This window comes from Osmerus mordax, chromosome 28 (assembly GCF_038355195.1).
Source record: "Osmerus mordax isolate fOsmMor3 chromosome 28, fOsmMor3.pri, whole genome shotgun sequence".
NCBI classification, from domain to species: domain Eukaryota; kingdom Metazoa; phylum Chordata; class Actinopteri; order Osmeriformes; family Osmeridae; genus Osmerus; species Osmerus mordax.
The window spans coordinates 5,442,729-5,458,385 of NC_090077.1; the positions used below are offsets into that span (position 1 = coordinate 5,442,729).

The 15,657-nt window shown below is 48.8% G+C and overlaps 1 protein-coding gene across 3 annotated transcripts in view; it reads right to left on the minus strand.

Annotated features, from left to right (window-relative positions):
* The window catches only part of rtkna (rhotekin a), a 31,148-nt gene extending 20,099 nt beyond the window's left edge, over positions 1-11,049 (minus strand). For 2 of the 3 annotated variants that reach the window (XM_067231487.1, XM_067231489.1), the window contains exon 1: positions 10,434-11,049. In XM_067231487.1, coding sequence (XP_067087588.1) covers positions 10,434-10,535 — 102 coding nt within the window. In that variant the 5' untranslated portion in view covers positions 10,536-11,049. Of the gene's footprint in view, positions 1-275; positions 330-10,433 lie in introns of those variants that run through there. The other variant, XM_067231488.1, reaches the window with a different exon arrangement.
* Positions 11,050-15,657: the final 4,608 nt, after the last annotated feature.

Sequence of the window (15,657 nt, forward strand, 5' to 3'; positions counted from 1 at the left end):
TGGCAAGAAGAAGGCGCACCTGCTAGTGTCCACAAGGTCTCTCAATACCGGAACGACAGATGATGACAACAGCGGTAGTGCATTCGTAGAATTTTCCACTATCGTGGAATTGCCAAAAGCTTCCCGTGTCTTGATTTGTAATAATGAGCGACGAAGCACATTTGGGAAAAACGAAACGGAATGTATTTCTCTTGTGCACTGTTCTGGAAGACTGTGCACCTTTACCTTATAATTGATCATATAAAACTGCCCTGGATTCACAGAATAAAACTTACCAGTCTATTCGTTGAGTTATTCATGCTGCCGTTGTGAAGAGCACGCAGCACTCCAAACTCTCCAAGCGGACAACTCTCTTACGCAATAAGGTCCCACACACTCCGTTACAACGATCTCATATATTCCCCAACAGCAGAATCCATTGACCGAATGGGAAGTTCAACCACAAATCCCATAACAGCGTCGAACCTATACTAGCTGATGGATTTCATCAATAAAGTTCCTCGATTCGACCAAACCGGATAGCATTGGGTTGCGCAAGTCCACCGTAGAACGTAGCGGTCATCTGGCGGGGCTCATCTCCACGCTGTCATCTGTAGTCCTTGGTGTCAGGCACCAGTACGGGGCGTGTAGACTGACCGTTAGAAGGACCAACCGGAGTGTCTCCTGTAAGAGGCGGGAGCCCCGAATGGAAAGGAGGCTGGCGCGTGGGCTACTTTTGAGTGTAGGGTTGCAAGCGGGACTGTCAAATCCCTTCGCTGACTGCCTACATCGCCCACGCAGGAGAATGACCTTTCAAATGACACAAAACACACTGTCAAGATGCTTTAACAGTTCCCTTCTGGTCGTGACTTAAAACGTCACTTGGGTCTACTCTGTATGCTGGAGGCATCCTGTGCCTTTAGGCAGCGCAAAAGTCTGCAGTCCAAAGAATGAAAAACAGCGTGTCTTTCCCTCCCACGACTAAGTATGCCTATCACTGTCTGTCCTTCGCCTCTCCAAATGTCTGCTAATTATTCATGCGAATAGTTTTTAAATCACCAGTTGGCAAATAGTCTTACTGGCTGTGTGCCATATGACGGTGTTCAGTGGGTCTGTTCGCCAATGTCTGCATAACTTCCAAACCGAGATGTGTCCAACATACATACTACAAGACAAGGACATGTGGACGATGCGTGTTTCGAACTTAATTGTAGGCCATAGCGCATTCTTCTCACCTGTGTGCCTATCCCTGTATGCAGAGTGGACCTCTCTAGAAACAAAACATCTCTCTTGAGCCACGTGTAAAGCATTTGGCGCTTTCTGTGAGCTAGTTGGTTGGTGTGCAGTGGAGCGCGCTGCGCTGTCGGCGGGTGATGGATGGAACTATTTTGCGGGCTGATAAAGCCGGAGAAGATGAAGCTGACCACAAAAATGACTAACTGTAACGGTTTGAATTAGGCCTGTCCTCTGCAAGTTTTGTCTTGTAGCATGGCAGGTGTCTTTCAGTAAAGTACATGTAAAACTACGATGTACTAACACCAATTATATGCATGCTAATACCCCCCCACGTCTGTACTGTCATGTACTTTTCATTTATTGCAACCAGAGCATGTTGTTCCAGGACATGGTGAGACAAGCAGCCATGCAGATTTTGCCTGAGGTGATGTGCGTCAACCATTCTCTCTCTCTGACATGACAGGATGATGGATGGAAAGTGGAGACCGGGAGAAAAAAGTTAATCTGAGGTAAAAAAAAAAAAAAAAAAAACGCCAAAGAAGCAGAGCAGATTGTGTTTATTTACAGACAGAGTTGAGAAGTGGAATGCAAAACCGATCGGAGATGGAGGTTTTCGAGAGCGAGTCGTAGGAGGACGGTGGAGGACGACGAGTGGGCAGGGTTGGCCTCGCAGCAACATCCCGGCGCACTCCATCCCATCTGTTCCGTCAATACAGCCCCTACACCTCCCGCTGAAGGCCACGGACGGAGGAGGGCCATCCCGTGATCGTTCGTCATGGCAACCGCTTCACTTTGAGCTACACTCGGGCTCCCACACTCTCTGCCGAAAGCCAGGGGGTCCGCGCGGTCAAGTAGCCCAACAGGCGAGCTCCATCAACGCTAAGTGTCGAGTTACTGCTCAATCATGGGCTGGGGAGAGTTGCTTATGCTCTTATGCTAACAATCAAGGTAAATCATAACACTTTGTCTGTGTGTGTGTGTGTGTGGGGGGGGGGGGGGGGGTGTAGAGGTTTGGATAACAGTGTGACTCAGAGAGCGGTAAATAACTTACAGTAAATAGGATTAGAGTTCCAGGAGCTGGGACTAGCAACAAGAGAGATGCTGCTCACCTTGTACTGGGGAACCGGGCCACAAACAAACAACACCCATAAATAAATCCAAGATGGCGCGCACGCAAGGGACGCAGTTCCAATACACAACGAAAACAAGGGACGACGGGTCCGTAATTCATTCGAGTCGGTCACCACAGAGTCATGATACATTATTAAAAACCCTATCTGGGATCTCCAAATAAGATTAAATGTAATAATTGATGGGTGTAGTTGCTGTCTGCTCTCTGTCTTCTGAATAGTATACGGCCTAGTAATGTGACGAAACCCCTGTGAGTGCATTCCTTTGGCCAACATGACCCCTCCTACCTACTCCCTCAGAGACCACGTCTTCCTACTGACTCCGACCAAAAACAACACTTTTCCCAAACAAACCAAATCTCTTTTCCTATCTGAGCATGCCCCCCATAGCTCTCTTCCTTCTCCGCCGTACACAAGTCTGGCTCCCTTTCCCTGCTTTTAATTCATTGTCTCTCTCTCTCTCTCTCTCTCCTTCCGTTTACTCATCCATCATCTCCTGTGTTGCCCTCGTCTGTTCCTTTGTACACTGCTGGTGTTGTTGTCGGTCTGAGAGGTCGTTGCTCGGCGTCTAAAAGTCGAGAGACGTGATGCGCACGGCTTCCTTCCCCGGGGCAGCCCGGACGCTTCGGGAGCAGGAAAGAGCTCCAGCTGGGAGGAGGGGCTGTCAAGTGACACGGCCGTCATTCTCTCCTGACAGCCCCCTGGAAGTTTGTGCAGGTCTCGGCCTGCTGGCTGGCTCCGCTGACTCGCTTTCAACAGTTGCTTTGCACTTTGAGAGTAGAGTTGTTCTTTAAAAATGGGTATCCGCTGCTAACGTGACTCGGGCTGTTTCTCCGAAAAGAAGCCTTCCCGCTCGAATACGTTGTGGTCAACACAGGTTCATAAGCATTTGGGGCTGTATGTCACATAACTGTGAGCCTCACATGCAAGTGCACTGACCAATGACATTCTGTCTATGCATGGGTTAACCTGGGGTCTCCAAATCAGACAATTGTCCCGCTCAACCAATGAGCATGACGTGTGTGCCTCCTAGAGCCAATGAAAATGATTGCTGGAGTCTAAGCCCCCCCCTCCTCCTCCAGTGCTGAGGTAATCTGGCTTAACCTTTACATCTCCCTGTGATGACAAGATTAGACACACATACAGCTGCTCTCTCTGTCGGAGGACTTCTCTCTCTCTCTCACTCCATCCATCTCTCTCTCTCTCTCTTTTTCGCCTTCTCTTATTCTCTCCTCTCCAACAGGGTGTTCAACTGGGCAGAGCTGTCTATATTGCCAGTCCAACCAATGTAATAAGCATGGCACAATCTGGTGCCAACCAGTGGGGTATCCAGGGGCATTTCCACAGTTTTTAAGAGAGAGAAACGGCGTGAAAAAGAGATGGAGAGAGACAGTGGGTGTTAAGGCACTGAATGTGGAAGGAGAGAGAGAAAGAGACAGCAGGGGGGGAGAGAGAAAGAAAGAGAGATACAGAGAGAGAGAGAGAGAGAGAGAGAGGACAACAAAGGACAGACAGAAGGAACGAGCGAGCAGCAGTGACGAGCAGCCAGAGGAGAGAGGCTTCCGTCCAAAAGTCAAAGTCAGCCAACTTCAGAAAGGGGGCACACAGTGCCTCGACACCCTCCCCCCACCACCACCCCCCCCCCCTCCCCTCTCCTACGGTGACCCCGGGCTGGTGACCCCAGATCATTAGCATGACATCACCTTCCTGGAGGGTTTGTTCCACTTACATCATCGTTGGGCAGAGGGGGGGGGGGGGGGGGGGACAGCCTTCCCATGTCTCTCAGCGCCCCACAAAACAACACAGGACCCTTTTAGTTGCCTGACTCAAAGCCAGGACTGCAGTCCCATCCTAAGCCCTGGGGCTGGCCGATGCCCCTCGGGAACGGGATTAGCAATCCTGGAGGGGACATCCATCTACCCATCATTCATTGCAGCAGCTGCTCCCGCAGCTCTGAGGACTGGAGGTGTAACAGAATGATCCTTATTTACAAAGAGCGATTTGATTTTTATGTCGACTTTCAGTGGCTGTGAATAATAATTGGGCCTCCTTTTCTAGCCCAGCGCTCAATTTTCTGAGGGTGGAATTGTATGGGAATTAAACTCCTTACATCCCTGAAAACAGTGATTAAGAGGGAGGTTTACGAGGAGCTGTTAATAGTAGATATGATGAATAACAAGCGAGTCTATTTGAGGTAGTCAGTTCAAAGCATTGTGAAGCATCCCTGATCCACCCAGGCCCCAAATGACAGGAACTCTCAAACTTGAGAGCAAATAAGCCTCCTGCTGTTTGCAAACACCTGTTTACAAGTCCAGGACACACACACGCGCCGGGGTGCCTGTGGTGTGATTAGATTACACATTCTGGCAGGCAGGAACACACACACACTAAAGACATCAGGTGTCAAAGTCACAAGGTTGCTGGCACCACCCTAGAGTAGATTCAGTTTCATTAATAATATTATGTTCTGACTCCGTTTAAGATCGTCTCAGCGGGCTTGACACACAAAATGAAATATTGATCCAAAAAATCTACACCACCACCTCCTAAAGAAACAGAATGATAACGTTTCAAGGTTTTCTTAAATGATATATTACGCGCACAACAGAGAAATAAGAAAAAGCACAGGCACAGAGAAGAAGTAAACAAACATGGTCAAAATCTCAAAATCCCATAAACGCATTCACATCCATGTCCAAATACACTAATCTCCAAAAGGCACCAAACGGGGCGCACACACGAATTACATCTATGTGAACACATACCAAAGCAAACATGCGAGAGCAAACACCACAAACAAGCCATGCACTCATATACGTTCAAAGTCAGCCAGCCATCTGTAAAAACAGCAATGGCTGCCAGCTGCATCTCCAGAGTCGTTTTCTTTGTATGGGTTGTATTTTACGATGGAATATGACGTTTTTCATTTTCTCTACTGGCACCGGCTAGTGACTTGTGCTGTTGATGACACATAAATAAATTCAACAGAAGTTATTTTAGTCCCGTTATTTTACTGACTAATTTAGCAATTTAAATGTTTATTTTTTGGTATTTTTAGGGGGGGGGGGTGCTTTCTGAAAGACGCTTCTGGAACCTTCCGGACCGTCGGGCCTCAGCAGGTTGGTTAGATGTGTCCCTCGACTCTTTCCAGTTAGGGCTGCCTGCATAACTCTCTCCATGGTCCCACGCTAACTGGGTGACTGAGCACACTCCTGAAGCTGTTCGAGCAGGTCTTGTTTGACCACCCTCCTGGCTTCTGCCTGCTGTTTTTTTTTTTGAGGAAGCTGGCTCAGGCTGGGGCTTTTCACTGGTTCCTGCACACACAGTGCTCATTCAGCTCCTAACCACAGCAGGGGCTGGGGCCGGGAGGCGGGAATGGGGACCCCAGGGGGGGCCAGGGGCGTGGGTGACCTGATACAATGCCCCCTTTCTCCACCACCTTCCTCCGGTGCCAGCTCCATAGGGCACGGGGCTGGCACAGCAACGCAAAGAAACGTTGCAGAGGCATTTCAACGGATTCGGCATCACGACAGAACTCGCACCGGAGCAGATACTCGCATGCAAGTAACTGGCGACTGAACAGCGGTTCAGCGAGCTGTATCCTGTAATCGCTGTAATCCTGCATATTAACTTACATCGTCCTTTGTAAGATGTACACACAGACACACACATTTCAGCGGGAAGCTACCGTACGTTTGAGGGGAGATGATGAAGTGACCCGTTGTGGAGGAATGTTTTTGGGCTCAGTCAAAGGTGTGTATTCAGCTTTGCTCGAGACCTGTGTGTGTGTGTGTGTGTGTGTGTGCAAGGGTTAGGCCACCTTTCCTGCGAGCAGGCGTCCACAGGCAGGTCTGGGAGAACTTAGGCTCCCTAAACAAGATCCCAGCTGAACCAACACAGTCAGGGAGACCCTGGACCTGGACTGCACATGAATGAATGGATGGATACAGGGACAGTAGAGGGAGACAGCAAGAGGGTGTGGGCGTTAATGTGCGTGAGTGCGCGTGTGTGTGTGTGATTGAATGAAAAGACCAAGTGCATAGTAAGTCCTCGCAGCGGACCATTTGGTACCAAATGGATCCCGTATGGGTTTACTGACCCACTGGGCTTATAGAGGGATTAGCTTGTAGCATGCGGCCCGTCGACACGCTCTGTCTGGGCTTGGAGGGAAGACTAGGAGCTCTTGCCGGGGCTGAGGTCATGGCTATGTTTAGGATCTAGGGGCGTGCGAGAGGTGAAACACAATTCCTCCTCCAATCCTCCCGACCCCCGCACAAGTCACGGTCACTGGGTCAAAAGGTTGGTCGCCATGTCGACAGCAATGCCAGAAACATCCCAAGGCCACTCCAGGTTCGGATGTCAGTATAGATTGTATGGAGTTTATATGACTCGTTGGTCAATGGTGTCGCATTCAGTCAACACAACAAACAGAGCTCTCTGTATATGCTGTTGCATAAATCTGTAGAAATTAGGGGTCTGGATATTACTATGGTAGAGGGTTAATACCTGATTGAACAGGGACATGGTCTGTTACTGGATCCACATTCATGACATTTAAACTTCTATTTTACATTTTGAAAAATGGTCTGTTCTTCTGTCACAATCAGGAGTCATCTTGTACGGTCCTTGTTGTATAGACTGGGCGCTGGGGTCAGCTCAATCCCTTCATACCGGGCCTTGGCTGCTGTTCTGAGATCTGTGTGATCTGTCACCAATCAGCGGCAGCATCACAATAGCATCGTCAGGAGCAACAAGATGAGCAGTATCCCACTGGGCTCCAGTCTGGACCCCTGGAGACCTCGCCAGGTCAACCACGCTGACACACACACACACACACACCCTTCAGGACTCAAGAGGCAGACAGCTGCAGTCAGTGACATCTCAAACCTGGCCTACAAACAACTCGGCACATAAAGTAGGTATGATGTTGCACCCTCCTTACTCGCAGGACATACTGAAACATGCCATCTGCGTGACCTTGTTCCCTCATCCAAATCTGCAGAACACGCTGTCCGCAGGCTAATTATAGTCAAGGGTGTCCATCTAGGGCCCCTCTGGTCGTGGAAGAGGACAGGGGGGAAAACCAGTGGGGTTTAGAACAGGAAAAGAAACTATAATCTGGAAGGGGAAACTTTAACTCGACCATGAAGATTCCTTCCCCCTGTCAGTGATTGATATGGGTGTGTGTCAGTGTATATTTATTTATTCATTCATGCGTGTGTCCTGATGTTGTGTGGTGACATCATGCTGACTCTCTGCAGGAGACTACTCATTTCACACGGGTCATTTCCTGTTCCCATCATCCACCACTGTGAGGCTGGGAATTCCTGCATTCCGGAGACAAAAGGTTCCGCGGCAGAGCCGGCACCAGGGAGGCGTTTTACTGGCCGTCTTACGAGGTTTGTAAAAACGGACAACTGACGGGACGCGGGAGAAAACAAAACAACAACAAAAAGTCGGGAGTCAAGAGTGTGGTCGTATCCCCCCCATCCCAAACAGGCTGGCCCAAACTTAAAACAAACCAGAGGAAGAGGCGGAAAGTAGAAAAAGGGCTTCCGTCAAAAGCTCAGTGCAGGCTGGTGACTGTACTCAGTGAGCTCTGACTAAGAGGTTTTCGTCGGCTATGGAATGCCTCATTCTTCCGTTCGGGGCGTGTTCCCTGGTTCTACCCGACCACCACCACCACCAAAAAAAAATAAAAAAACTCATAACTGCTGCCCCTGCATGACAAATTGAGCCGGGAACAATTTTCACCTCGAGCCCCAGACATCCAGTATGTGACTGGAGGATTACACAAGCAGCACAGCACATCAAGGGTCTCCACTCTAATAACTGCACATCAGCCACAGGACTCTTATGAAACATCTTGAACATTATATTCATGACCTGGGGGGGCTAAATGTATCCAGTTTGTAGACTTGCCTGCTAGAATTTGAGCTAGACGCCTGGAGTAGTGTGGGCAGCAAACACAGTTCTGCCACATACAAAGAATCTCTTCTTAAGAATCCACTATGGGTAGATGGCAGTAAGGAGAGAGAGAGGGAGAGAGATAGAAGGAGAAAGAGATGGATGATTAAAAGAGACAGATATTCCAAAGATAGCGAATGGGGGAAACAGACAGAGGGGTTTGCTCTTTTCCAGACACCGCCGCGTGTAAACGGATCAATTCATTACCCAGTCAGGAGCCTAACGAACGAGCGATCCAATCCTGTCCAAGCAACACTAACTGGGAAATTCAAAACAGACGACTGTATGAGCTTCTCTGGGTGAAGGGGACAGGACCGCTGTCTATCCCCCGCCATAGAGGGTACATTCAGCCTGCAGACTCGCCAGTTGTTCCTTCCGGTGGATCGGCGCGGTAAACAAGATCAGGCTGTCAAAGGAGGCTCTGTCAGAGAGTGAGAGTAATTGGCTGGCTTGGAGGCTGATCGACCCCCTTCCCCCCCGAGTCAAACTCGTGGGCGTGCGTTTGGTCGCCTGTTCTAGGACAGCCGGGGGGGGGGGGGGGGGGGGGGAGGTCATGCCAGAGACAGGAACACAGGAGGGTAGAAATGTGCTCAGTTCGGGGCCTAGGACGCAGGCGGGCTGGCATGACCCATCTGGTCCCTGTGAGTGATACAGCTGTGGTTAGGGCAGGGCACCCATGTGTCTTATCCTAAGGACAGGAGAGAGCAGTAGTGTGTGTGTGTGTGTGTGTGTGTGTGTGTGTGTGTGTGTGTGTGTGTGTGTGTGTGTGTGTGTGTGTGTGTGTGAATGAGTGACTGACTGACTGACTGAGAGAAAGAAAGAGAAAGAGAGCGAGAGCGAAAAACAGAGACAGACCCACACACAGAAACAAAGGATGCGCTTGGCATGCCCCGTGTGCATGCCCGTCCACAGGCGGCGGCAGCCAACTCGCCACCTGTCGTCCTTTTAAAAAAGAAAAAAAAAAAGAGCTGAAACGGCAGAACAAAGAGAAACCACAGAAACACAGGCCAGGGCGATGCCAACCAGCACAGCGCCACACCTCCTCCCGCACCCCGACACACCGGGTGCGGGCATTAGACTGGCATTCCCGTCGTCAAGGAGAGAGATACCCTGCCTGTATGCGCCCAGTAACACACAACAGCTGCAGCGCATGCAGTTTCTCACTCCGTGGCGGGTTTGTGGGGAGAAAAAGATGAGACATGATAAGTTTTTTTTTTTTGCCTAGGATACTGGCTGTATCATTTCCCAGTGACCATGTATCTTTCCTGGCTGAGACACTCAGGCGCGTCGACTATTTCCTCTGCTCATCGAAGCAGCGGGGGATGCTGTGGGGAATCCTCTTGGAGAGGAGTCTCTGGTTAGCTGTGGGGCTGCAGGCTCAAACGCTTCCTGATTTGTGTGCTCATAGTGGCGGAAAACTCTTTATAAGCAGGACTTACAACAAGCTGTCTTTCCCCCCTTTCTACTATTTCTCTCTCTCACACACAAACACGCACACATCCTCTGGGACTTATGAATCCCATATGTGCAGCTGCGTAAGGAATATGTGTGCGTGAACCCGGGGTCGCGAGCGAGCGAGACAGATTTGCGTGTGGTGTTGCTTTCTGTTTGCTGTCATTGAGAGTCCTACCATCTGGAGACCACACCAGAGATTAAACCTGACCTGTTTGTCACACAGATTCAAATGTTGTCCCCCCTCAAAACTTGAACGCTACACGCAAAAGAACAGCTGTCCATTCGCTCAGTCAACTACTGTACTTTCCATACACAGTAACTAGGGATAAACTGTGACTCAATCAATTATTAATCAACTACTGTTAACTTTGAACACATCAGGATAGACCCCAGATAGCAAGGTGACATTGATTCAGTGTTGATTCATTGTTAGTCTGCTATCTGGGACGTCTGAGCCTTAACAGGTCTCACATGCTTCACTTTGGCTACTGTGTCCCTGCCACCCCATGCTTTTCAAACGTGAGCAGGAAATGTTAAATACTCAGAATGCACTGAGGAAGTCTGACGATAACACGAAGCCGGACAGTGGATTGTGTGGTGTGAGGTGCGGGGTTGGGACACTATACTAACATTCCCGACGCTGGACCTTTGGGTAGAATACCTTACCTGTAAACTGAGGGCAATCTGACGAATGTACATCATATTAAGGTCCTCCAAAATACGCAGTTTTTCCTCCATGTTGGCGTATTTGTTGTCCATTGGCATCATTTGAGGAAGGATCCCAAAATCGATATTTTTTCTTTTCAATTTGACAAAAAGCAACTTAGAGGCAAAAAAGCGACTGACAAAGATTCCCCATTAAACACGGCAATAAAGTTCATATTGGCACAAGAAAAACATTTTTTTTGCCAAGATATTTAAACTAGTGTAATAGATCCATCACGGCGTTTTAAACCATCTATAAACAAGACAGGTAACACGATAAACCAAAAATAACGGTCAAAATCCAACTCTAGAATCCGAATCGATGTCTATGAACTGCATAACATCAACGCTGTGAGTGCTGACTTCTCCGCAGGCAAATGTAGCAGTGCGCTCCAACTGCTCTGACAGCGTACAGTAACACTTTTCATAAAATCCTCAACTAGTCTCCAGCGCGTATTCTTCTGGACTACTTTCTCCAGGCAACAAAGGGCTTCTCAAACACCCACAGTCCACACCCCTCGTTGACAGCAGGGGAAAGAATGGTCCTTTTTTAATGCAATTCTTCTCTTTGTTTTTTTGCGTCCTGATTGAGTGCCGTCTGTCCGCTGTGACAAGACCTCTCCACAAAAGGGCATCGCCTCCGCGGGAGCCAACAGCACAACAACTCCTCTGTGCGCCCTACACTCCCCGAGCCTCCGCGGGAGTTGCGGAACAGCGCTAAATTAACCCCTACAAAGCACCTCTGGCAAGATACAAAAAAGTATAAGGAAGAATGTCGACTCCACGCCCTTTAAACAAGCAAATACTACACAGCAAAATGCAGAGGCATTCAGAGGGGCGAGTCAGCCCCCTTTAAATTCACCCAAATGATGAAATTACACCATGTCAGATTACCTATCACTGGATGATAACACCAGAAAATGGGGTCCACAACCTAACAGCAAACTAGTTAAATATTATGACTAACCTTATGAGCCCCCGCTGTCAATTAACAATGAGACAAAAAAAAACTCTATATATTCAGTTTCTTTCTTCCTCAGACCTGACATTGAGATTGAACATGTGGAACAGATGAGGGAAACGAAGGGCATGATGAATAAGAGGTAGGTCACGAGGGCAATAGCTTTTGGGAAAGCCATTCAAATGAATATTTCAGAATACAAGTCCCATGAGCAATAATTCATGTCAATCTTTCATTGCACATGAATTATTCATGCGACACCATTGAGGCAATCCTGTCCATTTAGAAACGATGAGCTTGTGTGGAAAAAAGATTAAAACGGTTTGGAAATCAAAATATTCATATTACTGAATACAACTAATTTATGTTTGTGTTTTCTCAAGACACTAACCTCAGTCCCAGCCACAACATCTATCAACATCTCTCCAGCCTTTGAGCTACAGCCTACTTCATATTATTTACAGCATTTCCCCCCTCAGTGAGTTGAAGTCCACAGACAAACAGAATCCCAAAGCAAAGTTCCAGGTATAAAGTTGACTCTTCCAAGAGTTCCAGCTCCTTGCCTCTGAGTAACTGACTGACACTATCCTTAAGAAAACCCACATAAAGAACACTGTACAGACTTTCCAAGACTCTTCCAATGACACTCAGTCCATCTTTTGTGCCATGTTCTGCACCGGTTTCATCTGTTCCTCCTACAGTCACTGGGTATGTGTGCTGTGTGTATTTGTATGTGTGTGGTGTGTGTTTTGTGTCTTAGCTTCTGGTTCCAGAGGCCGACAAGAGTGAACCACAAACTGAGCCCCTCATGGGAAACTGGCGTGATCTCAAACACGGCTCGCGAAGGCACGTTGGGGCATTTAGGACACATTCTTCTTGTGTTCACAAACACCAACACATTTCCCTCACCCTCACACGCACAGAAATTCCCTCTCTGCACTCCATCACACTAAACCACGTCCTAAACAAAAACGTCGCAGTCCAGCAGGCATAAAAGCACGAGAAGACTGCAAACTTTGAAAACAAAGGAAACTGCAAACTCTTTCAGCCTTCAGGAGTACAGGAGCGGGGCAGTAGCTGGCTGACCAGGTCGTTTCCCCGGGAGAAGCCTCCACCCCTGAAGCTGAAATGACCCTGCTAATCTCTCTCCGACACCAGGTTACGCACCGCAAAGAGAGCGAGATTTATTGTTCTGGAGGGGAAGGAAGGTGAACAAAAAAAGAAGAAGAAATAACTGAGGGGAACGCACATAGGGAGGGGTGTACGGTGTTTCTGAGAACACTGTGTCAAAGTCCCCCCCCCCCCCCCCCCCCTCCTCCCCCGTCCACCCACGACGTGTCTCCTATGAAACTCAACCTGACATGTGGAGCGGTGCAAGAACATACTGCGCGGGGGAAAAGAATACCCTTGGACAAGGCCTTTGTAAAAACTTCGGAACCTCAAACACGGTTCAAAACGTAGAGGGACCTTGTGGTTGGGAATGGAGAGAATGTTCCACGTGGTTCTCCCTTGCAGGAGCAGCTCATATCATCTCAGCGCTGTGTGGAGAGGAAACACAGTTGGCCAATGATTTTTGGAGGGTATTTTGATCTATGATCTATCCCAAGGTCATACCTTATTCTTCATACTTTTGGCAATTCCCCAGTCACAACCCATCAGGCAGAGATTTATGCCCTTTCACAGAGACATCACCAAAGCAACAGCAGAAATATTGACTGTGAAATCCTTTTGAAGCATAAACAGGGCACTTTGAAAACATGAAACAGAGCCATAACACACATGCACGTGCACACACACACACACAGCTGAACATGTCAGGTTTAGCACACCATACTAAAAGGTAAGCCCCATTGAAAGCATGCTACCAAAACACAAAGGCCCAACGCCACGATGAAGCGACTAGAGCCTGGAGGGAGGTTCCACCAAACAGAGAAAACAACTATTATCTAAATGACAGGCTAACTTGGTGGCGGCTAGCTCAAATACAACAGACTGGGGAATTTGCTACCTGAACAAAACACACACCATTCAGCAAGGTGCTCAGGGGGGTGCAGGTAAGGGATTAGCTCTGTCAGCTAAACTAAAAATTGAGCAGCTAAACAATGCTGTATGACACCCCGTCAAGGATAACCACACTTACACCAATTCTGGTACTGATATTATGATGTTTTGATGCCTTTTGACACTGCTTGGTCCAGGGAGAGCTGACAGATAAAAGTACACACACACACACAGTGCTCAAGAGTCTGACACTCACGCAACTATTTCAGAAAGTTGGGATGCAGTCACAATGCCCGGCGCGTTCACCGTTCCTGAACCGGCGTGGCGAGGAATATTTCCTGTCCATAATCAACAGGGTGGAACGGAGGTGGGCTGCTGGGAGATGCGGCACGGTGGCCACGGAGACGAGGGGCGAGGCTCCGGCTGGACTCGGAGCCTCCTTCACTCCACACAGCAGGCCGACAAGGGCCGAGTCTCAATAGTGTCAAACAGCTTCCTCGCACAAGTTCATTCTACTGGCCACGGTGCGTTTACATCCACGAGGCCGTTTCCTGACAAGTGCAGGTGGAAATGGAGGAGACGGGGACATCAAGCCTTGTTGAAACTGTTGACGTTCATCCCTAAGAAGGGCGTACATTTGTCTGCATGCGTAAGGCAGGGAGAGAAAACCATCGCAATGCTGATCTGGACATCTTCCCTCAACACTACTCATGACCAAGACAGTAGATTCAACTGGGCAGAAGATTCTACTAGAAGAAGAATAGTCAGGTGGCTGAGCGGTGAGGGAAGCGGGCTAGTAATCTGAAGGTTGCCAGTCGATTTCCGGCCGTGCCAAATGACGTTGTGTCCTTGGGCAAGGCACTTCACCCTACTTGCCTCGGGGGGAATGTCCCTGTACTTACTGTAAGTCGCTCTGGATACGAGCGTCTGCTAAATGTAAATGTAGAATAGAAGTCAGAACTGAAAGGCTTTCTACTCTCTGCCTCAGCCAGTTGGAGGTGGGAGACAGGGTGGCTGGGTTGGGCAGCGCAGGGTCCCAACAGAGCCCCTGACCAGAAAGTGCCCTGACTGTCATCTAGCCCCAATCTGTAAACGGAGGCCCACCCACACTGCGGTTCCCACACACTGACAACACACAAACACACATAAACACAGCTATAAATAAACAAAAGAGAACACACATTCATTCCTTTTCACTCTCACACACACACACACACACACACACACAGGGAAATCCCGTTTCAACCCCCAGACACAAATCTAGCCAGTCAAACATTGTCTGAGCATTCAAGCAAAGAAGTCATGTGTACTTCCCCCCCCCCCCCCCCCCCAGAAGGAAGAAACGAATGTTGCCTATTTCCCACAGCCTTGTATTCCGGAACATTCTCCAGTAATTCAAAGTGGGCGTCAGGCGTATCATGGCAAACACCTGGTTTACCTGATGACATCATCTGATGGGTTGAAAACATGACCAGTTATCCAGAAAAATCCCCTGAGGGAACAGCATACAACCAGACACATGAAGACAGGGCAAGCCAACTCAACACTGACTAGGTGTTTAATGTCTGAGTTCTCCAGGAACACAGTAAGTTGTACAGTATGTGTAATGTCTGTTTTCCCAAAGAGAAGGAGTAGAGAGAGAGAGACACATACACCCCCACTCCTTTCTTTCAGCACGCCGGTAGATGGTAGAAGGACCCACACACACACGATCTTCCTCCCTCCCTCTCCCTTCCTCCTGCTCATCTCTTGTTCACACACACACATACATACCTACTTAGCTAACAGGCTCCACATGTTCACTGACAGCCCTTTCCTCCTCACACCCTCCTACCTCAGGAGACTTCTGCACCACGTCAGCTGCAGCCGGAATGTTCTGGCAGCCGCCCAAAGAGAGAGAGCGAGAGAGAGCGAGAGAGAGCGAGAGAGAGCGAGAGAGAGCGAGAGAGAGCGAGAGAGAGCGAGAGAGAGCGAGAGTTGTCTCTGGCCGCCAGTAACCCTTCTGCCTTGGTGGATACATTCAAGCTCCAGTCCCATCACTCTGCAGAGCTGCAGCTCAATGGACGCTTAATGAGGCCATTAGACACTTATTCTCAATTGATTCCCATCTTCAGGAGTGCAAAATGTGCACAGCGAGATGAACTGTTTTAAAGCTCTTAACCGGCAGGAGTTGAATGGCTCATTGGTTTGTACAGAATCATTGGTGCACTCCCAGAAATACAT